Source organism: Scyliorhinus canicula, chromosome 20, assembly GCF_902713615.1.
Source record: "Scyliorhinus canicula chromosome 20, sScyCan1.1, whole genome shotgun sequence".
In the NCBI taxonomy this organism is placed as follows: domain Eukaryota; kingdom Metazoa; phylum Chordata; class Chondrichthyes; order Carcharhiniformes; family Scyliorhinidae; genus Scyliorhinus; species Scyliorhinus canicula.
Genome location: NC_052165.1, coordinates 6,026,276 through 6,048,666, shown reverse-complemented (window position 1 = coordinate 6,048,666; position 22,391 = coordinate 6,026,276). Strand labels below are relative to the sequence as shown.

General features: G+C 45.0%; 1 protein-coding gene across 1 annotated transcript in view; it reads left to right on the top strand.

Moving 5' to 3' along the window:
* LOC119954713 (endoplasmic reticulum-Golgi intermediate compartment protein 2-like) overlaps window positions 1-22,391 on the top strand; it is a 63,457-nt gene that overhangs the window by 35,602 nt on the left and 5,464 nt on the right. The window contains 3 exon segments of the mRNA XM_038780196.1: window positions 5,236-5,333; window positions 9,825-9,987; window positions 13,217-13,296. Of these exon segments, the coding sequence (XP_038636124.1) occupies window positions 5,236-5,333; window positions 9,825-9,987; window positions 13,217-13,296 (341 nt within the window).

Here is a 22,391-nt window from a genome sequence, read left to right as displayed (position 1 = left end):
GCTGGGAATTCTACGGCAAATAGTTCTCCACCCCTCCCCCCCCCCCCCCCCCCCCAAGCCTGTCCACCATCCGCAAAGCACAAGTCAGGAATACTCTCCGCTTACCTGGATGAGTGCAGCTCCAAAAATATTCAAGAAACTCGACAACATCCAGGACAAAGCAGCCCACTTGACTATGGCGACGTCCAAGTCTACCTCACCACCACCACCACCACTTGACTCCTTTTACTGTGTCTCCATTATCAGAATGTTTGTCCAACGTCCAGTACTGGATGAGCAGAAACTTTCTCTAATTAAATATTGGGAAGAGGAAAGCCATTATCTTTGGCCCCACCACAAACTCCATTCTCTAGCCATCGACTCTATTCTTTTCCCTGGAAACTGTGAGGCTCAGCCAGACTATTCCCAACCTGTCATATTTGTTATCATTTCTGGTTATCGATTTCCACATTTGTAAGATTGCCCAAGTCTGCCTCAGCTCTCCTGCTGTTGAAACTCCCTTCCGTGCCTGTTGCCTCCAGATTTTACTAATCCAATTGAGGAATTGAACAAACGAATGTGATACAAAATGGGATAATTAGTTAGGATAATGTAGAGGATAAATCCGAATATATGAGCCGGAGAGTAGGGTAGTGAGTTTATCAAGGAATGAATAAAGGAACTGAGCAAAGCATGGCCAGGGATGGCCAAGGAACTGAGCAAAGCATGAATGGGCGGTTGTTAGGACCAGATCCTCCTGCAGAGGGGGATGGAAAGAATGCTGGGTAATAAGAGGGCCTCCGGGTTGAGGAATGCGAAGTGAGCCAATCAGGACATATGGCCAGGTTGGGTAGTGTACAGGGGTGACCTATGGGAATCTTGCATTCAATACTGTTGCCTTATTTGGTCATATATGTGAAACTTTTAAAAAAAATTTAGAGTACCCAATTATTTTTTTTTCCAATTAAGGGGCAATTTAGCAGGGCCAATCCACCTACCCTGCACATCTTTGGGTTGTGGGGGTGAAACCCACGCAGACACGAGGAGAATGTGCAAACTCCACACGGACAGTGACCCAGGGCTGGGATTCGAACCCGGGTCCTCAGTGCCGTAGGCAGCAATGCTAACCACTGTGCCACATGCTGCCATATATGTGAAATTTGATGCCACTTGAATGTGCATGTAAGAAAAGTTCTGTAACCTTTGTTCCCACTCGCTCTGGAAGATACAGGAGACCAAGGTTGTGTCCTGTCCCTTGATAGAGTGGGTCCTACTTGCAAGTTGATTAAAATAAATAATAATTGTTACCTACAAATCCATCTTGAATTTTGAGACCAGACTGACTGGGAAAAGAACCTAATTTGTCACAAAATTCTCCAGGCTGATCACCCACATCATAGAACATACAGTGCAGAAGGAGGCCATTCGGCCCATCGAGTCTGCACCGACCCACTTAAGCCCTCACTTCCACACTATCCCCTTAACCCAGTAACCCCTCCTAACTTTTTTGGGCACTAAGGGCAATTTAACAGGGCCAATCCACCCAACCTGCACGTCTTTGGACTGTGGGAGGAAACCGGAGCACCCGGAGGAAACCCACGCACACACGGGGAGAACATGCAGACTCCGCACAGACAGTGACCCAGCGGGGAATCAAACCTGGGACCGTGGCGCTATGAAGCCACAGTGCTATCCACTTGTGCTACCGTGCTGCTACCATCCTACCCTCTGTACACTTGAGGTTATCCAAAGCTCTGCTTTTCCTTTCCTGGCTTGCACCGACACAATCCCACCAGTGTCCACTAATCCATTTTGACTCCTGGTTCAACAGTGTCTTGATTTTAAAATTCTCATCCTTGTTTTCAAATTCCTCTGTAGCCTGGCCTCCACCTATCATTGTGATCCCCTCCACCTCTGCAACCCTCTTGAGATATCTGCACACCTTCAATTCTGGCCTCTGATTTGAATGACCCCACCAATGATGGTTATGCCTTCAGCTGTAGAAATCCCCCCTTAAACCTCTTCACCTCGCACACTTACAATCCTCCTTTAAGATGCTCCTTAAAACCCAACCTTTTGGTCATTTGCCCTAATATCTGCTTTTGTGGCTCAAGGTAGTATTTTGTTTTATAATGCCTCTGGGAAATCCCTTGGGATATTTACCACATTAAAGGCACCCAATTAGTACAAGTTGTTGTTGTATGGTGCAAAGTGCGGACAGCTGAAGTTCAGCATTTTTCTGCTCGAGCAGCGTAACTTTCGTACACTCCGAGGACCCAGTGGAGTGTGGGTCGTATCGGCCAATATCCCTGCTGAACTTGGATGCCGAGATTCTTGCCGGTGTTGCTGCTTAGATTGGAAGGGTGCTTTCCGCAGGTGATTGGGGAAGATCAGGCGGGGTTTGCAAAGGGCAGGCAGTTGCCCTCGAATGTGCGCCGCTTGTGAAATGTGCTGCTCTCCCCATCCGAACGGGGGGGGGGGGGGGACTGGAGGTGGCGCTGGATGCGGAGGAGGTGTTTGATCGAGTAGAGTGGAGTTATTTGTTTGCAGCGTTGGAGCGGTTTGAGATTGGGTCTAAGTTTGTGGCCTAGGTCAAATTGTTATATAAGGAACCAAAGACGAGTGTACGTACAAATGAGGTGAACCGAGATATTTTCAACTGCATAGGGGAACGACACAGGGGTGTCCCATGTGACCTTTTGTTTGTAATAATCTTTTAGTGTCACAAGTCGGCTTACGTTAACACTGCAATGAAATTATTGTGAAAATCCCCTAGTCGCCACACGACCGTGCCTGTTTGGGTACACTGAGGGAGAACTCAATTTCCAAATTACCCAACAGCACGTCTCTCGGGACTCGTGGGAGGAAACCGAAGACACGGGGAGAATGTGCAGACTCCGCACGGCCCGTTACCTATGCCAGGAATCGAACCCGGGTCCCTGGCATTGTGAAGCAACAGTGCTAGCAATAGGGCCCTTGGCCATTGCGGATAAGTAGAGGGGGCTAGTGTGTGGCTGTGGAGCATGATGGGTAGGGTTAAGGTGGAATTGTTGAGGTGGGACAGCCTCCCCCTTTCACCGGCAGGCTGGGTGCAGACGGTAAAGATGAGTATCTTGCCGCAGTTTTTATTTTTATTCCAGTGCTTACCCGTCATTTTTATGGGGGTGGAATGGTTGATTTTGTTGGTTGTGTGGGCGGGGCAGGTGGCGGGGAGGATTTGGAAGACGGTTCTTCAGATAGGACGACAGTCGGGAGTTTGGCTCTTCTGAATCTGAATCTATTGAGCAGCGAACGGCGAGAAGGAGCGGGGCTGGGGTAGGGGGCCCAGAGGTGATGTGGGGAGGCTCTTGTCGGGGGTCAGTGTTGCGGGCGGTGGCAACAGCGCCGCTCCCGTTTGCCCCAGGGAAATATCCGGAGAGTCCAGTGGTGGCGGCCACAAGATATGGAGGCAGTTTTTGCAGCATTTTCAGTTTCATGGGCAGGGTTGAAGCTGATGCCGGTTCGAGAGAATCATGGGTTTGAGCCAGCGAGCCTGAATGCTCGGTTTCAGGGATGGGAGGGGCAGGGGATGATGGAAATGAAACACTTATTTTTGGAAGGGTGGTTTGGAGGAGTTGATGGAGAAGTTTGGGATTCTGCGGGGGTAAGCCTTTAGGTATATGCAGGTGCCGGACTTTGCAAGGAAGGTTTTCATGACTTTTCCAGTGACACTTCCTGCTTCGTTGTTGGATGGGATGTTTTTGGTGATGGGTTTGGAAGGGGAGCTGGAGGTGGCGTTGGAGGAGGGGTTGTGGTGTGAGTTGTTGCAAAGGGTGAATTGCTCAAATTCATGTGGGAGGCTGGGGTTGATACATTAAAGGTGGTGCACAGGGCATACCCGACGAGCTGGTTATTTGAGGGGGGGGGGGGGGGGGGGGGGTGGAAGACGCTTGCGAGCAGTGAGGAAGGGGTCCGGCCTACCATGTATATATGTTCTGGTCCTGTCCTAAGTTCTTGAAATTTTGAGGTAATTTTTCAGCACCATGTTGCCGATCTTGCACTTGGATTTGGAGCCCAGCCCCCTGGGAGCCATATTCAGGGTGTCGGACATGCCCGAGCTGCGAGGGCAGACGTTTTAGCCTTCGCCTCGCTGATTGCTCGCAGGCGGGACTTGTTGGGGTGGAGGTCAGCCTCTCTGCCTGAGTATGGTTTGGGGACCTGATAGAGTTCCTGTGTTTGCAGAAGGTTCGGTTTCCCTTGAGGGGGGAGGGGGAGGGGGGGGGGCGATTAAGGGGTTCCATAAGAGATGGGGTCAGTTTATTCTTCAGTTTAAAGAGTTGGTTACCTTCAGCTGCTCGAGGGAGGAGTTAGGGTGAGGAAGACTATTGAGTTATTGGGGTGTTGGTTGGTAGAGTGGTAGGGGGCAAGGGGGTACCTGTTGTTTTGCATTGTTTTATGTATAAAATGTTAAACGGAAAAAAATATTTTAAATTTTTTTTTTCCTGCACTCCATGCATGTGCTGCTTCCTGGATAGCTTACAGATCGAAGGAGGCTGACATCCAACATGCCACATAGAACATAGAACAGTACAGCACAGAACAGGCCCTTCGGCCCTCGATGTTGTGCCGAGCCATGATCACCCTACTCAAACCCACGTATCCACCCTTTACCCGTAACCCAACAACCCCCACCCCTTAACATTACTTTTTAGGACACTACGGGCAATTTTAGCATGGCCAATCCACCTAACCCGCACATCTTTGGACTGTGGGAGGAAACCGGAGCACCCGGAGGAAACCCACGCACACACGGGGAGGACGTGCCGACTCCGCATAGACAGTGACCCAGCCGGGAATCGAACCTGGGACCCTGGAGCTGTGAAGCATTTATGCTAACCACCATGCTACCGTGATGCCCTGATACTTTCTGTACTTGAATTAGATATTTAAGTTGTAATATGCCAAAGTAGTAACTGTGCCCAGTCTTATCAGCACACCGTGCCATAGTGCAATCACATGTCTTGCCTATGGTTTCACTCAGTAATTTTCTTTTCAGAACTTGGCTATATAGTTCAAATACTAACACAAGCTCATTGTTGTGTATCTGACTGATTTGACACAGGTTGGTATTGGCATATTACTATGTGAGAACATGTCACTTGCTTGATCTCTTGAATTGGTTATAGAAAATGCCTCCTCCTAGTTTTGTGATCGATACCTGTTGTTGAGATTTTTTTTTGTTTACTCAGCTCTTTTCAAATGCGTTTTGTATTTTAGATAATCAAATGTTTCAATACTTCATCACAATTGTGCCAACAAAACTTAATACCTACAAGTTCTCAGCAGACACGCATCAGTATTCAGTCACAGAAAGGGTAAGTCAATTAATGAAGTTGTTTGGATTGTCTCATTATTCAGGCATGCCCTTTAAACTGGATCGCACATGTTTTAACCATTTTGCAATTACTGCAGTGGGTGATGTCTCCTTTCATGGTGTGATTTCATTTTTTGAGCTATTTCTGGTACACATGCAATTTTTGACTAATTGTATAGAGAACAGGTATTAAGACAGTAATTTAGTGGAGCTTAAAACATGGATAACAACTTGCCTACTCCTTGTGAGATGCACACCATTGTAAACTGCTATTTCATTATTTCTAGTTGGAATTTCAATGTCAAAATGTCAATAATCACCTATTACATTCAGTTGTTAAAAAAGAACACCTTGCGTTTTACTGCGAATTCCAATATCAGTAGCTCCATAAACCTATAATGGATTCCTGTTACCACTGTTGGTGCAATATAGCCTCTCCACCTAGTAGAGTTACTGAATCTCTCTTTCTGAAGTCATCATTTATTTTGGTTCTGCCTGGTAGCTCGGTGTAACTAGAATTCAGCTTTCTATGATCCATGTACAAGCACGCCACTTCCCCTCTGAATCCCAACATTCCCAGTCTTTCTCCATTTAGAAAATAGTATTTTCTATTTTTCCTATCAAAATGGATAGCTTCATACATGCTATACTCCATATGCCATATTCTTAATCACTTAACCTGCCCAAATCCTTTTGCAGTCCCCCTGCATGCTCCTGAAGAACCATCCATACTTAAAACGTTAACTCCGTTCTCTCTCTGCAGACGCTGTCGGACCTGTTGAGATTGTCCAGCATTTTCTGTTTTTGTTTCAAGATTCCAGCATCTGCAGTAATTTGCTTTTAGCTTACATTCCCGTCCGCCTTTGCATCATCAGCAGACTTGGACTCATTATCCAGTCTCCACATCTAAGTCATTGATGTAGCTGACACCAATCAACAGATCCTTGTGGTACCCCACTCGTTACAGCTTGTCAACCCGTTGCTCCTGCCCTCTATTTTCTATCTCTTAAACAATCCTCAGTCCAAGCTAATATAATTCCCCCAATCCCATGGGCCCTAATTTGATGTAATAATTTCTTGTGTGACAACTTATTCAATGTGTTTTGAAAATTCAAGTACACTAATCCAGTGCTTTAACACTGCAATGAAGTTACTGTGAAAAGCCCCTAGTCGCCACATTCCAGCGCCTGTTCGGGTACACTGAGGGAGAATTCGGGAATGTCAAATTAACCTAACAAGCGCGTCTTTCGGGACTTGTGGGAGGAAACCGGAGCACCCGGAGGAAACCCACGCAGACACGGGGGGAATGTGCAGACTCCACACAGATAGCGACCCAAGCCCAGAATCAAACTTGGGACCCTGGTGCTGTGACACAACAGTGCTAACCACTGTGCTACCATGTTGCATTCTTGTTGCATTCTAGTTACATGCTTGTTACATTTTCAAAAGAAAACTCCACAGATATGACCAGTGTAATTTCCCTTTCACAAATCCATATTGACTCTGCCCAATCATATTTATGATCTTCTAATGTCCTCTCGTCATATTCCTAATAACAGATTCTAGCATTTTTCAACTGTTGATACCAGACTATTTGTCCCATAGCTCCTTGTTTTCTCTTTCCCTCCCTTAAATAGTAGAGATATGTTTTCCACATTCCAATCCATAGGAAACATTCTGAAATCCAGGGAATTCTGGAAGACCAAAAGCAGTGAATCCACCATCTCCAGAGCTACCTCTTTTAAAAACTCTAGCATCAAATCCCATGGGATTTGATAGCTTTTAGTCTCAAAGTGGCTTCTTTGTAAACATTCTCTAGTTCGTTCTTGAAATAGGAATGTGATACTAAAAGCCCAGGGAGTTTAAGCATTAAGTGGAGGAATCATTGTTGTCAACTTTTACCCATGTCTGCACTTTGGAAAGCATTGGCTCACCTGTGGTACATTTTTCCGTTTCCAGTTATGCTCTGGTACCTTGTTCACGTGGAGCAGATGGGGTCTGCCTGTGGCGGCGGATTAAGTCCAGGATAGTGTGATGCCTGCCTGGTTCTCGGTAAAGGATGTCACTGCAGGACATTCTTATGGGCGAGGGTGAACAGCCACACGTTATGGTCTACATCGGTACCAACAACATAAATAGAAAGCGGAGCTAAGTCCTGAAAGCAGATTCTGGAGAATTAGGAAAGGGAGTAAAAATCTCTTGATTACTCCCAGTGTGTTTTGAAATGGGAGGATGGGACAAATGAACGGGAGAGACGTTGCAGGATGTCTGAGGCATTGCAACCATTCCTGGGGTAGGTGGGACCTGTACAAGGAAGATGGCTTAGACCTTAGCAGGACCAATATCCTTGCAGGAAGATTTGTCAGTGCTGCTGGGGAAGATTGTTTAAAAATATTTTCCAATTAAGGGACAATTTAGCGTGGCTAATCCACCTACCTTGCACTTCTTTGGGATAAGAGAATCCCTACAGTGCAGAAGGAGGCCATTCAGCCCATTGAGTCTGCACCGACCCTTCGAATGAGAACTCCACCCATTTACACCCCATCCAACCCTCCCCATCCCTGTCACCCAGAACCTCATCTGCACATCAAATCGCTGGCTTTTAAAGCAGACCAAGGCAGGCCAGCAGCATGGTTCAATTCCCGTACCAGCCTCCCCGAACAGGTGCCGGAATGTGGTGACTAGGGGGCTTTTCACAGTAACTTCATTGAAGCCTACTCGTGACAATGAACGATTTTCATTTTCATTTCATAATTTATCATGGCCAATCCACCTAACCTGCATATCTTTGGATTGTGGGAGGAAACCGGAGCACCCGGAGGAAACCCACGCAGACACGGGGAGAAAGTGCAAACTCCACACAGACAGTGACGGGATTGAACCTGGGTCCTTGGCGTCGTGAGGTAGCAATGCTAACCACTGCGCCGCCATGCTGCCTGTTGGGTAGGATTCAAACTATCTTGGCAGAGGGATGGGTACCTGAGAGGGAATTCAGATAGGAGAGAAACAAAGGTGGTAACGGCAGGAAGAAAGGTAGAAAGCAAAATTGGAAGGCAGCGGAGGCCAGCATCAAATAAAGTCGAAGTACCGGAAAGTGTTAAAATGGCAAAATTAAAGACACTTCATCGACAATGCAGGCAACATTTTCAACAGGAATTGATAGCACCAATAGAAGGAAATAGATACGAGTTAATTGTCAATATGGGGATCTGACTGCAGGTTACTTGGGAACTGAATATTCAAGAGTATTCAATATTTAGGAAGGATAGGCAAAACAGAAAAGGTGAGATCTGTACGTTAATGAAAGGATCTTGGGTGGGAAGATCAAGGTGTAGAATCAGTTTGGTTGTAACTAAGAAACAGCAAGGGACAGCAAACATTGGGAGTTGTTTATCAGCCACCAAACAGTAGTGGTGTCGTAGGGCATGGTATACATTAGGAAATTAGGTAATTATGGGAACTTCAATCTGCATTCAGACTGGGTCAGTATAATTAGCACTAATGTGGAGGGCGAATTCCTGGAATGTATACCAGATGTTACCTTAAAGAGCCAACTAGAGAAGGGGCTGTTTTCTATCTAGTATTGAGCAATGTGAAAGGTCTAATGAATAATCTTGTTGCAAAGGAGCCTTTACAGAGTCAATGACTAGGATTTAAAGAATTGATATATGGTTTACAACAAATATACATTCCTTTGAGGCACAGAACCCCAACAGGAAAAGTGATCTATCCAAGGCGAACAAGAGTATTTAAAGGTTGTATTAGATCAAAGGAAGAGGCTTATTAAGTTGCCAAGAATGTAATAAATCAAGATTGGCAGCATTTTAGAATTCACTAAAGGCGGGCCAAAAAAACGATGAAAGAAAGGGAAAATAGAATATGAAAGTAAACTAGTGGGAAACATGGAAGTGGGCTATAGAAGGTTCTTTAGGTATGTAAAAAAAAATTAACAAAGACAGGTATGGCCCATTACAGGTAGAGACAATAGAATTATAGAATTCCTACAGTGCAGAAGGAGGCCATTCGGTCCATCAAGTCTGCACCATCCCTATGAACGAACCTTCCCTACCCTCATAACCTCATAACCGCACCCAACCTTTGGACACTATGGGGCAATTTAGCATGGCCTATCCACCTAACCTGATCACCTTTGGACTGAGAGGAAACCTGAACACCTGGAGGAAACCCACGCACACACGGGGAGAACTTGCCAACTCCAAACAGACAGTCATCCATGATCAGAATTGAACCCGGGTCCCTGGCGCTGTGAGGCAGCAGTGCTAGCCACTGTGCTGCCCAATCTGTCTGACTGAGCTGGGTGACTACAGGCGTCTCCAGCAGACCGGCTCAGTTATAATTATGTAAGAAAGTTAAAGGTGATCTGATTCTACACTAAACTAAAGTGGAGGGTTTTCAGATAATGTAAACATAATGCTGTATATCACTGCATTGTATCAAGGTTCCTTGTCAGTGAGCCGTTCTCTTCCTCCAGGAACGTGTGATAAACCACGCAGCAGGCAGCCACGGAGTGTCAGGTATTTTCATAAAGTACGACATCAGCTCCTTGACGGTTACAGTGACTGAGCAGCACATGCCTTTAGGACAATTCTTAGTGAGACTGTGTGGAATTATTGGAGGAATATTCTCAACGACAGGCAAGTACTGTACTATTGTTTTACTTTTGCACTAGCAACAAGAATATTGATTGCAATTGTGGCCCTGCTGCGTTAATATTCTCAAAATTGCAGAAAGAATATTTTTTCTTAATTTTTCAAATCTGCATGCACAATCGACACCAAGAGCCTTAAAATTAGCACATTTCAGGTGTAGACATAGTATTTACAGTGCAGAAATAGGCCATTCGGCCCATCGAGTCTGCACCGACCCGTGGACAGAATACCCCACAACCCCGCCCTATCCCAGTAACCCCTCCTAACCTTTTTGGACACTAAGGACAATTTAGCATGGCCAATCCACCTAGCTTGCACGTCTTTGGACTGTGGGAGGAAACCGGAGCACCCGGAGGAAACTTACGCAGACACGGGGAGGACGTGCAGACTCCGCACAGACAGTGACCCAGCAGGGAATCGAACCTGGGACCCTGGCGCTGTGAAGCAACTATGCTAACCACTATGCTACCGTGCTGCCCAGTCGATACAACTGGTAAGTTAGTCAGTACCATAACATTTGGCAATAAGAAGCTCTGAAAACATTACCATCGCCCAGCATGCCAGTGCAAAAGAAGAGGCTGAAGTGTCTGCGATCAACCTCGATCTGAAATGTTGAGTGTGAGGCCTCCCGAGGTCCACAGCTGCACAGATGCCGGTCTTCAGCCATTTCGAGTCGCCCCCATGTGACATCAAGAAATGGCCAAGTGCGCAAACCACGGGGTTCTGGTTGCAGTGCTGAAAGCCTGTGCCCCACAATTAGCCATGCCCTTGGCCAAGTTGTTCCCATGGAGCTACAACAATGGCATTTACCCAACAATGTGAAACATTGCGCAGGTACGCTTTACCCACAACATCAGGACAGATCCAGATCCAATTACTCCCTCGTTAGCCTACACCTTGTCATCAGCAAACTGATGAAATAAGTCATTAGTCGTGCTATCAAATGGTACATACTCACCAATAATCTGCTCACATGCTCAGTTTAGATTCTGCCAGAATCATTCTGGTGCAGACTTCGGTTTTGGAGATTGAGTTGAGAATTGCTGCCTCTGACATCAAGGCAACAGTTGACTGAGTGGCAGCAAAGAGACCTAATAAAACTGAAGGTGAAAACTCTATTGGCTGGAGTCCTACCTGCCACAATAGAAGACTGGAGTGATCATTTTGAAGCTAATAATCCCAACCACAGGACAGTGCTGCAGGGGTTCCTCAGGATTGTGTCCTGGGCACAACTATCTTCAACTTTCATCAGTATCCTTGCCTCCACCATGAGGTCAGAATTGGGGATGATTGCTGAAACTCGGACGGTGTACAGTTCCTTTTGCAATTCCTCACATTGTGAAGCAGTCCATGCCTGCAGGTAACTGGAATTGGTATTGAGTCGATCACTGCATCGCCAACTATCAACATCGTGGGGGTCACCATTGAAACGGAACCATCCACAAATTCTTTGGCTGCCAGAACAGTTTGGAGACGAGTGCTTTCTGCCGACTGGCTCCCCTTTTAACTTCCCTCCTCTTGTAAGGCCTAAGTCAGGAATGTGACGGAATTCTCTCCAATTGCTTGGATGCGTGCACCTACAACAAATCTCAAGTTCAACACCATCTAGGCTAAAAACAGTTGGCTAGTGCATCAGCCCAACACTGTGCTGTGACGACAGTATGTACCATCTACAGAATGCATTGCAGCAACTCGCCCAGGCAGCTTCTGGGAAACCTCCCAAGACCGATATCTAGAAGGAAAGATGGCAGTTGCTTGACAACACAACCTCCCTGTGCTTTCCTCTAAGTTACACACTATCCCGATCTGTGCGGCTATCGCTATTCCTTCATCGCTGCTGTGTTAAAACCCTTGAATTCCCTGCTTAACATTATTAGAGCACCTTCACTACACAGATTATAGTGGTCCGCGACAGTGGCCTAGTACTTACCAGCTCAAGGACAATGAGGGCTGGGCAATAAATGTCAGCTTTTCCAGCAAGCTCCACATCCCGAGAAATGCACTTTTTAAAAAAAAAACTCTTTAGTTGCACCTCAGCCCAATTTTGCTTGATGATGACACTGATTGTCGAAAATGAAAGATTCCTCTGCACCCAACCCTGCCTCCAACGCTTAGTAAAACATTTAAAATACCACAGGAAAATCACGATTTTCTAGAAAAACATATTACGTGAAAAAGCTATACTTTCAGACTGTGAGATAACCAATTACCTCTGGGTATGAGTGATGATTGAAGCTGCACCATTGAACCCAGTTTGGGTATTGCAACTCGGGAAATTCAATAATTCTTCTAAAATTGGTACGTTTGTAAGAGTGGAATTTGCATTCATTTATGTTGAATTGATGGCGCACTTGAACTTGAGCACTCTATAGGTGAAAGCTCTCGATAAACCTGAAGTCAAATGACAATTCCGCGTCCTGTTCAACTTTCCCCGGCGATGCAGTTTCACTGGAAATCGGCAAGTCTAAGCCATCAGATAACTCTTTTTAAAAATAAATTTAGAGTGCCCAATTATTCTTTTTTCCAATGAAGGGGCAATTTATGTGCGGATAAAACCATCACCTGTGCCTTGATAACCAGAATGCTGACAACTTGTAAGATCTATTTGCGAAATATAGTAATGAAGTGAAATAACCAAAAATTACTTGTTTTTTAAATCTTTGGTTCCTGAAAATATTGGCAGTATTGTGTGTTTGACTATAGTGTTGGTTAAACTACAGAAATTCTTGTTGGTGAAATGCCAATGTTACCATCTTCGTTACTTTGTGATTAATTACATTATATTTTCTGTTAACAACTTAATATAGTGTATTATTTCATAGAACTTAGAACTCCACTGTTACCCAGTTATTATTTGGCCTCTAATTGATTACATACTCCTGTGAACCTACGTATTACCCTCCCTCCCTTGGTGGAGCCAGCAACACGTATGGACTGAATGCACTGTGTGAATCCATTTGCTCTTAAAACTCATATTTGGCATGAATTGATTCATTAATTATTTTTTTATATATATTGAAGACTGTTGACCCTGGGATGGGATTCGAAGTTCAGCAATGCCTTTTTCCTCTGGAAAATAATCGCGGAAACTTTTCGATTTAATGTCATAAACTGCAGATAAAGGATATTGTGCAGTGTTTTGGTTTGCAAATCAGCGTAATTGCATTAATATAATAACATGGCAGCTTATATGCTTGATCTATTCTTTCTTTAGGCATGCTGCATGGACTTGTGGGTTTTTTAGTTGATGTCATCTGTTGTCGTTTCAAACTTGGAGCTTATAAACCTAAATCTGTAAGTTGATTTTCTTCATCTTGTGTCCTTTCATCACAAAAGAAGTATAGTGACCCGTTTTTACCTTTTGTGCCCCGAATGTGTTGTTAGCAAACTGCTCACTTCCGAATTGGAGATTCTTGGGTTAAGTCCAAGGAATACCTGTACTTAAGTTAGGTGTTCTTTGAATGACCTTCATTCTGCACACCAGGAAAGACTAATTTATTTTTAAGGCAATAATGACATCAGGGTTTGATTTCATAAACCACTTTTTTTAAATTATTATTATTCAGGCTATCCTATAAAAAAGATTTTCTAACTATCTGGAAGGGAGCATTGGAAATTGTAGGGGTTATAATGAAAGACCAGTCACGAGAAACACAAAGCAGACACGGAAAGCTGACCCTTTCTGCATCAAAGGAGGTTTCGCTACTGAGCACATTTTCAATTTTGAGTTCATTCGCAGAATATGTGAAGCAAGGGATATCCTTTGGCTCAGAATGCTTCTGACAGTGTTGAAAATATGTAGGAAATTATTTTTCAGCCTCTCTGGTACAGTCCTTTTCCCGCTCTTACAAATTTTCAAAGTAAAATTAATATTCTTTCTGGTTTGGACATGAGGATAGGAGGAGGCCATTTAGCTCCTTGAGCAAGTCCCGCCATTCAATGAGATCATGGTTAATCTGTTCCTAATTCCACGCACCTGCCTTTTTCTCATATCCCTTAATAGTTTTGAGTAACAAAAATGATCAATCTTGGTTCTAAAATTAACAATTAATCCAGCATCATTTGGGGGGGAAAGCTTCCAATGTGTGTACCGTGGGCAGTACGGTAGCACAGTGGGTAACACTTGCTGCACAGCTCTAGCGTCGCAGGTTCGATTCCCGGCTTGGGTCACTGTCTGTGCGGAGTCTGCACGTTCTCCCCGTGTCTGCGTGGGTTTCCTCCGGGTGCTCCGGTTTCCTCCCACAAGTCCCGAAAGACGTGCTGTTAGGTGAATTGGACATTCTGAATTCTCCCCCTGTGTACCTGAACATGCGCCGGAGTGTGGCAACTAGGGGCTTTTCACAGTAACTTCATTGCAGTGTTAATGTAAGCCCACTTGTGACACTAATAAAGATCATTATTATTATTATTAGAACTGATTCCTAATTTCACCCTGAAGGGTCGGCCTCCAATGTTTGGACTGGGACCCGTGTCCCAGACTCCCAAACCAGCAGTAATATTTCCACGTTATCTATCCTACATTTTAATCTCTTGCAAATGTGATTCAAATCCTTCCTTGACATCCTAAAGTCCAGCTCTGGTTTGTGCCGACACTCCTTGTAATTTAAACATTGAAGCCCATGCACTATTCTGCTGAACCCCACACTGTCCCTCCATGGCCAGTTTATCTTTCCTAAGATGTGGTGCCCAGAACCGCTTGCAGCACTCGACATACGGCCTATATAGCTTTGTATAAGCTGCAGTGTGACTTCTGCCTTTGTCTTCTAGGCCTTTAGATATGATTGTTATAACCATTTTTTTTTAAATTTAGAGTACCCAATTAATATTTTCCAATTGTGGGGTAATTTAGCATGGCCAATCCTGCACATCTTTGGGTTGTGGGGGCGAAACCCACGCAAACACGGGGAGAATGTGCAAACTCCACAGGGACAGTGGCCCAGAGCCGGGATTGAACCAGGGACCTCGGCGCCGTGAGGCAGCAGGGCTAACCCGCTGTGCCACCGTGCTGCCCATGTTATCACCATTGTATCAGCACTCCCAAGATGGGGAGATGGTGATTTCTCCCACCAAAGTGGAGGGAAGAGAGCAAGAGCTTTGAAGCTTCGTTCTTTCCTATCCCTTGGCAGCCTATACAGGAAAGGTAGAGCATTCCCTTAGCAAGCTGCACATTGACCCACTTGATTTGCAGATATTCTGTGAAGCGGAAGAAAGAATGCTGTTTTGTATACTGCCGAAAAAGCAAATGTTTTGAAGGACCCGTGGCGAAAAACTAATTAGCAGTGTTAATTCATCTGGCTTGCACTAGAATGTTCAATGAAGCGTACAAGGCTGAACCACTACAACCGAGGTTCAAACAAGAATTGCCTAAAAATTCAGGATGAAGAAAAGCATCCTGTAAAAGCAGGAGTCAATGATGGGTCTCCATGTTTACATTTGAAAGCCACAAAGACCATTTTCTACTTAAAAGTATAATAACCAGGTCTAAATTATTTTCGTAGCTTGGACGATTTGAACATGGTGAGCCCTCCAACCCCTTATTGTAGGTCATGATAGAGACTGAGCAAGCTGCAGATGTTGTGCTCTTTGTCGGTGGCCTGCTGTTCCAGCCACAAGTTGCCCTAAAGTCTTTTCACAAAATACAGCTTGTGGAGTTGTTGACAGTAACCAATGAGTATAGTTTTCATTCAAAATATCGTAAGAAATGCTACAGAAGCTGCAGGTCTGTCAATTGAAATTTATATTGGGAGCATACTTGTAGGCTCACACTTAAATCCAACCATACACAAGTGGTTACCCCAGTGAATTTACAGAGGCATTATAGGAAGAGCAGATTTGGTGGACAATTACAAGCTAACATCTTTTTAATCCTTTCGGAATTGTTTAAGGATTTTGTGAATTGTTTTTAAGTTTGTATTAGTACTGGGAAATTAAATACTTTCCCGTTTCAGGCACTTAGAACCATAGAAATGGTACAGCACAGAAGGAGCCCATTTGGCCCATCCTGTCCATGATGACCCCAGGACACCCAGGTGCCCTTTGCAATCCCATCCTGCACACTGCCCATAGCTCCGCAGCTTACGGCATTTACGGTGCAGGTCCAGGTACTTTTCAAAAATAATTCATGGTTTCTGCCTCCACCATCAACTCGGGCAGCGAATTCCAGGCACCCACTACCCTCTGCGTAAATGTTTTTCTTAATGTGCCCTCCAATCCTTCAGCCACTTCGCTTGAATCTATGGCCCCTGGTTTTTGAACTCTCTGCCAAGGGAAACAGGTTCCTCCTGTCTAAACTATCTGTACCCCTCGCAATTTTGTACACCTCAATCATGTGAACAGGGGCTGGTTTAGCTCAAGGGGCTGGTTTAGCTCACTCAGCTAAATCGCTGGCTTTTAAAGCAGGCCAGCAGCACGGTTCGATTCCCGTACCAGCCTCCCCGGACAGGCGCCGGAATGTGGCGACTAGGGGCTTTTCACAGTAACTTCATTGAAGCCTACTCGTGACAATAAGCGATTTTCATTTCATTCATGTCATCCCTGAGCCTTCTCTATTCCAAGGAAAACAACCCCAGCCTCTCCAATCTCTCCTCATAGCTACAATTCTCCAACCCTGGTAACATTCTAGTAAATATTCTCTGCTCTCTCTCCCCAGAGCAATGATATCCTTCCTGTAATGTGACCAGCACTGCACACAATCCTCCAGTTGTGGCCTCACTAGCGTCTTGTGCAGTTCCAGCATAATATCACTACTTTTGTATTCTGTACCTCTACCATTGAAGGAGAGCATCCCATTTACCTTCTTCACAACCTTATCTACTTGTACTGCTACTTTTTATTGACCTGTGTACTTGCACGCCAAGATCTCTCACTTCATCTGTCCCTTCAGTATATTCCCGTTTATTGTGTATTCCCTTTTGCTGTTGGACCTCCCTAAATGCATTAACTCACACTTAGCAGAGTTCAACTCCACATCTGCTACTTTCTTGTCCACTCCACCAACCCATCTATATCATTTTGGGGATTACAGCTATCCTCTACTCTATCCACCACATGGCCAATTGTTTGGCATTTTCTTTGGGTTTTTTTAATTTGAATTGTCACAAGTAGCGTTAAAGTGACACTGTAATGAAGGTACTGTGAAAATCCCCCAGTGGCCACATTCCAGCGCCTGTTCGGGTACTTGGAGGGAAAATTCAGAATGTCCAATTCACCTAACAGCACAACTTTTGGGGCTTGTGGAAGGAAACCGGAGCACCCGGAGGAAACCCACGAAAGCACGAGGAGAACGTGCAGACTCCGCACAGACAGTAACCCAAGCCAGGAATCGAACCTGGTACCCTGGTGAAATAACAGTGCTACCCACTGTGCTACCGTGTCCCCTTTAGTACACTTTTAAAACAGCGGAACTGTATTTGCATTCCTCCACTCCTCCGGCACCTCCCTTGTGTCTCATGAAGATTGGAAAAATGATCCTCAGAGCATCTGCTGTTTCCTCCCTGACCTCCTTCAACATCGGAGGAAACGATCGTTCTGATTCTTGGTGTTTCAAACACTTCTAGCCCATGTCACATTTGGAGGTACAGGAAAGCTCACTTTATTTTGCAAAATCGCTGCTGACCGCACCAAACGTGGTTTCAGGTGCGACAGAGTTGGATATATCCCTTTAAAAGAGCCCCAATTTGTGGTCAGGTGATATCCTGACTGAGTGCTAAGAATCATGAGCATCATTTTAATGCTTGGGTCAGCCCCAAGTGTTTAGCACTACCCGGGAACTGATCAGTGGAGGATTGGGACATGGTCTTGCTGCATGGTTGGGCGACAGCTTACGAGATATCATCAGTTTTGGAATATCCAAACAATGTTTCCAAATAAATAGTCTCGTCGGGCTACTTCCAGGGCAGAGTGGCGCGCTTTCTGAATGCGCTGTTGTGCCACACAAGTGGCAGGCGATAAGCATCTAATCAAAAACGTAACTGGACAAGTCGGATAGATACTGTGGAGAGCAGGCCAGAGACTGGGAATTCTGTGGTGAGTGGCTAATCTCTTGATTCCCCAATGCCTTTCAATCACCTGCAAGGCACAAGCCAGCGTGTGATTAAATACCCTCCACTTGCCTGGATGTGTTCACTTCCAACAACTCTTGAGAAGTTTGAAGTAACCCGGGTCAAAGAAGCCTGATGGGTTGGCAAATCATCCACCACCTTACGCATTCTCTTCCTCCACCACCGATGCACGGTTTTCTTCAACAGCACCTTCCAAACATGCAATCTGCAGCATCTATAACACGGGCAGAAGGTGGCTGTGGCAACACAGGTCTTGCAAGTTCCCTCTACGAGTCACACCGTCTTGACTACGGCAACACCAGGTCTTGCAAGGTCCCTCCATGAGTCACGCCATCGTGACTTGGAAATATGTCGCCGTTACTTTTTCATTGCTGCGTCAAAATGCCAGAATTTCCTCCCAGCAGCACTGTTGGATGTATCTCCACAGGCTGTAGACGCGTGGAGATTGGTGAGGCTATGGTCAAGTAGGTGCCCCCCTCATGTTTGTTCTTTCACCATCTGCCACAGGCCCAGTCTTTCAGCTTTGCCCTTCAGCATTGGTCAGCCTGGTTAGTAGTGGTGCTGCCGAGCCACTTAGTGATCCCCCACCCAGAGTACAGTCCGTACCCTTGGTGGGACTTTCAAAGTGATGTTCAACAGGGAGCAGTGCCTATTCTTCATCTGAGGGAGAGTGGTAGGTGGTAAACAGCAGGAGATTTCCTTGTCCACATTGGGCCTGTTAACTCTACGGTTTGCTATGAATCGCAACTGGACTGGGGGAGCATTAACATTATCTGCTGTATACTGCAAGCCACATTGCATTCTGTGGCAACTCCAGAGCCATCGGCAGCAGAAGGTCTTACGATGGAGATTCTAGGGCTGTCTGACTGTCTCTTTTGTATACTTAGACTCCTGCCGTGTTGCCCTTAGATTCGAGGGGACTGCCTCTTCTGGCATCTGCAGGCTTTGCATTCGGTTACAGGTAACTGTACGGCAAGGCTTTCTATCTCACTAGTAAAGCCAGGGGAGGCAGTGGCTTAGTGATATTGTCACTGGACTAGTAATCCAGAGACCAGAGTCATGCTGTGGGAATTTGGGTTCAAATCTCATCAGGGCAGATGGTGAAATTTAAATTCAGTAAAAGAAAATCTGGAATTAAAAGTCCAAAGATGAACATGAAATCATTGTCGAACCCCATCTGGTTCATTAATGTCCTTTAGGGAAGGAAGTCTGTCGACCTTACCTGGTATGGCCGACATGTGACTCCAGATCTACAGCAATGGGGTTGACTCTTAAATGCCCTTGGGGATGGAGAATAGATGCCAGCCCAGCCAGCGACGCCCACATCCCATGAACAAATAAAAAAAACCTGCTTTCCTGATGTTCAGTGGCAATGCTGAGTCAGTGACCAATATTAGTGGTTTTGTAGCAATAAATCTTGTTGATGGTGCGTCTAAGGTAGCAGCAAATACGTCCATCTACCACTTGAATTATGTGTTTCTGCTGGTTGCAAATGAGCTGTAAATTGAGAGGATAGAATCCTTTCCAATTAAATGTTGGAAGTGTCATTGAGAAGGGAGAGCACATTTGTGAATCTTATACCTTTGGGAATGCTGGCACACTGTAAAATAACAGTGTCCTATCATTGTCAATCAAAGAACTGATTGTTCTTTGGGCACGTAATCAAATTGCTTGCTTCAGCAAACATTGCATCCGTGACACATACGAAGCACCCATGCACAGCTGATTCAGAGTGCCAATCTGGAATATAAAAAGGTCGTTGGTAGTGAGGAACCTGTGATGGAACTGGGATTTAAATTGGATTGCAGCAGTCCAAAAATGTGCAGGTTAGGAGGATTGACCGTGCTAAATTGCCCCTTCCTGTCCAAAGATGTGCAGGTTAGGAGGATTGACCATGCTAAATTGCCCCTTCCTGTCCAAAGATGTGCAGGTTAGGTGGGATTACAGGGATAGGGGAGTGAGCCTAGGTTGGACGCTGTTTCAGAGAGTCCGTGCAGTCTCGATTGGCCGAATGGCCTCCTTCTGCACTGTCAGGATGCTGTGGATTCTATGTAACTTACCTTCTTAAAAGAAGCATTAGAAAATGAGTCAAAAATAAGGTTTCATCAATTCCTGCGATTAACCTACTGGGCTTTTTTAAAAATTCACTCCTTTTCTACAGCACCTGGTAAACCAGGTTCCTATCTCATATTAGCAAAAACTGAGGGAGATAAAGCAGAAGTGACAAAAACTGGGGCATTTTATGTAATTTCCACCTCATTTCCAATTACCCACTTGATCTAAAAATGAATAGGTACTTCCCCTAGCCGCTGAAGGTGGGAAATGAGGCATGTACTAATTTTGGCTGAGTTCTAATGGAACAGAACTCCAGCATATTTTACGATCAGGCTGCCTAATTTACCATGAAAAAATTGACAGTTTTATTTGGAAAACCTAGTGCCTTAATTCCAGCCTCAGAAGAACATTTCTAATAGCATCTGGTCCTTGGAATTTTCTGGTTAAGCTGTCAACCAGTGCTAAATCTTGGTACTTTAATGCTCTGGACTTATTAATTGAGAACTGACTTGTGGCTATTCTAGCTCATGTTTTCCTTCCAAATCTCTGTAACTTGCATCACACCAACTTGGCACAGACAACACAAGGCAGTGCCACAGTGTTTCCTGATAATGCCAAGGAAATTATGAAAGCAGTAGCAATTGTGAATATATAAGATGGGCCCTGACCGGACTGCCACTTAGCAACTATCAACAGTAAAATAATATGATACCGAATTGTTTTAAAACTGCAATAGCCTTATAACAATCTACAGATGCAGCAAGGAATGGTGAATGTCAAGTCACTAAAATAAAACAGGTAATTTCCCAGTGTAAGAACCATTATAATGAAGTGCATTGTAAATGAGACCAGAAAGAAGATCATAGATTCATAGAATTTACAGTGCAGAAGGAGGCCATTCGGCCCATCGGGTGTACACCGGCCCCTGAAAGAGCAGCCTACCTAAGCCCACACCTCCACCCTATCCCCGTAACCCAGCAACCCCTCCTAACTTTTGGACACTACGGGGCAATTTAGCCTGACCAATCCACCTAAACCCCACGTCTTTGGACTGTGGGAGGAAACCGGTGCAGCCAGAGGAAACCCACGCAGACGGGGGAGAACGTGTAGGCTCCGCATAGGCAGTGACCCAAACCGGGAATCGAACCTGGGTCCCTGGAGCTGTGAAGCAACAGTGCTAACCACTGCCACAAAATGGTCAAGCCAAATACAGTAGAATGTGGAGTAGATCCATTGAGTGGAATATTGTAAAGCTGACAATCTAAGAAAGCAATCTGAATAATACCGGAGCTTTGTTTTGATTGCAACTCTTTCATTTAGCGGTTTTGGGTTTTAGAAAGATACCAAGGTCAACAGAAATTGCTCTCCTCTCTTTAACCTGAGTTGCTAAAGTGGCCAAAAAGTGCGTTAATTGGAAAGCAAACATCTAATCTGAAAGTGAAACAAAGAATGGTAGATGGATTAGGTCAAATGTGTGGACTTCTGGCTAAAACTTCAAGAAGGAACACAATTTGGACTCAACCTGAGTTAGTTTCCAAGATGCTCATGACCTGCGCCCTTTAACGTAACCCCTTAGTAATCGGACCATTGATATATCCTGAGAAGCTGACCGAGGAGGCATCCAAAAGGAATGTAGCAGAGTGGTATATTATCCAGCGGCTAGTTGAAGTGGCTTTTTTTTAAAAACATTAAAACCTATATTTGATGGGAACTATTGATTCCCTTCCCACACTTCTCCACAGAAGCCAAATCTCCACTTAGCAGCTATAAACAGTAAAACGATTGGAGCCAATAGTCTGCTACGTTGAGAATCATTTAACCACATTCCATTACTCCATAGGCCATTCATCTCCTCCTGTGTGTTCTTGCTATTCAGTCAGATCATGGCTCATCCCCGTTTACCCGTCTTGGTTCGACATTCCTTAATACGCTTACCTAACGAAACAAAAATCAATTGACCTCAGTTGGAACTTTCCGAGCTGCATTCCAACATGATGCACAAAGATGTGAATCTGGAGCATGATGTTGGTTAGGAGTGTGATCCTCGGCAAAGAAAAATGAGCAACGCAGGTTTCTAAAAAGCACTGATGATAATTAGAATGGGGCATATTAACATAACTCAATTGGGGAGTAGTTTTTATTCCCTCCCCTGCAAAAGAAATGTAGCTTTTACATTCTTAAATTTGCACTCCCCATCTATTTGCTCTTCTGTCGTTGCATGTTCAAAAAGCACAGGTGCTAGTCCGAAAGGAAGGCAGCTTTCATTGTTTCCAT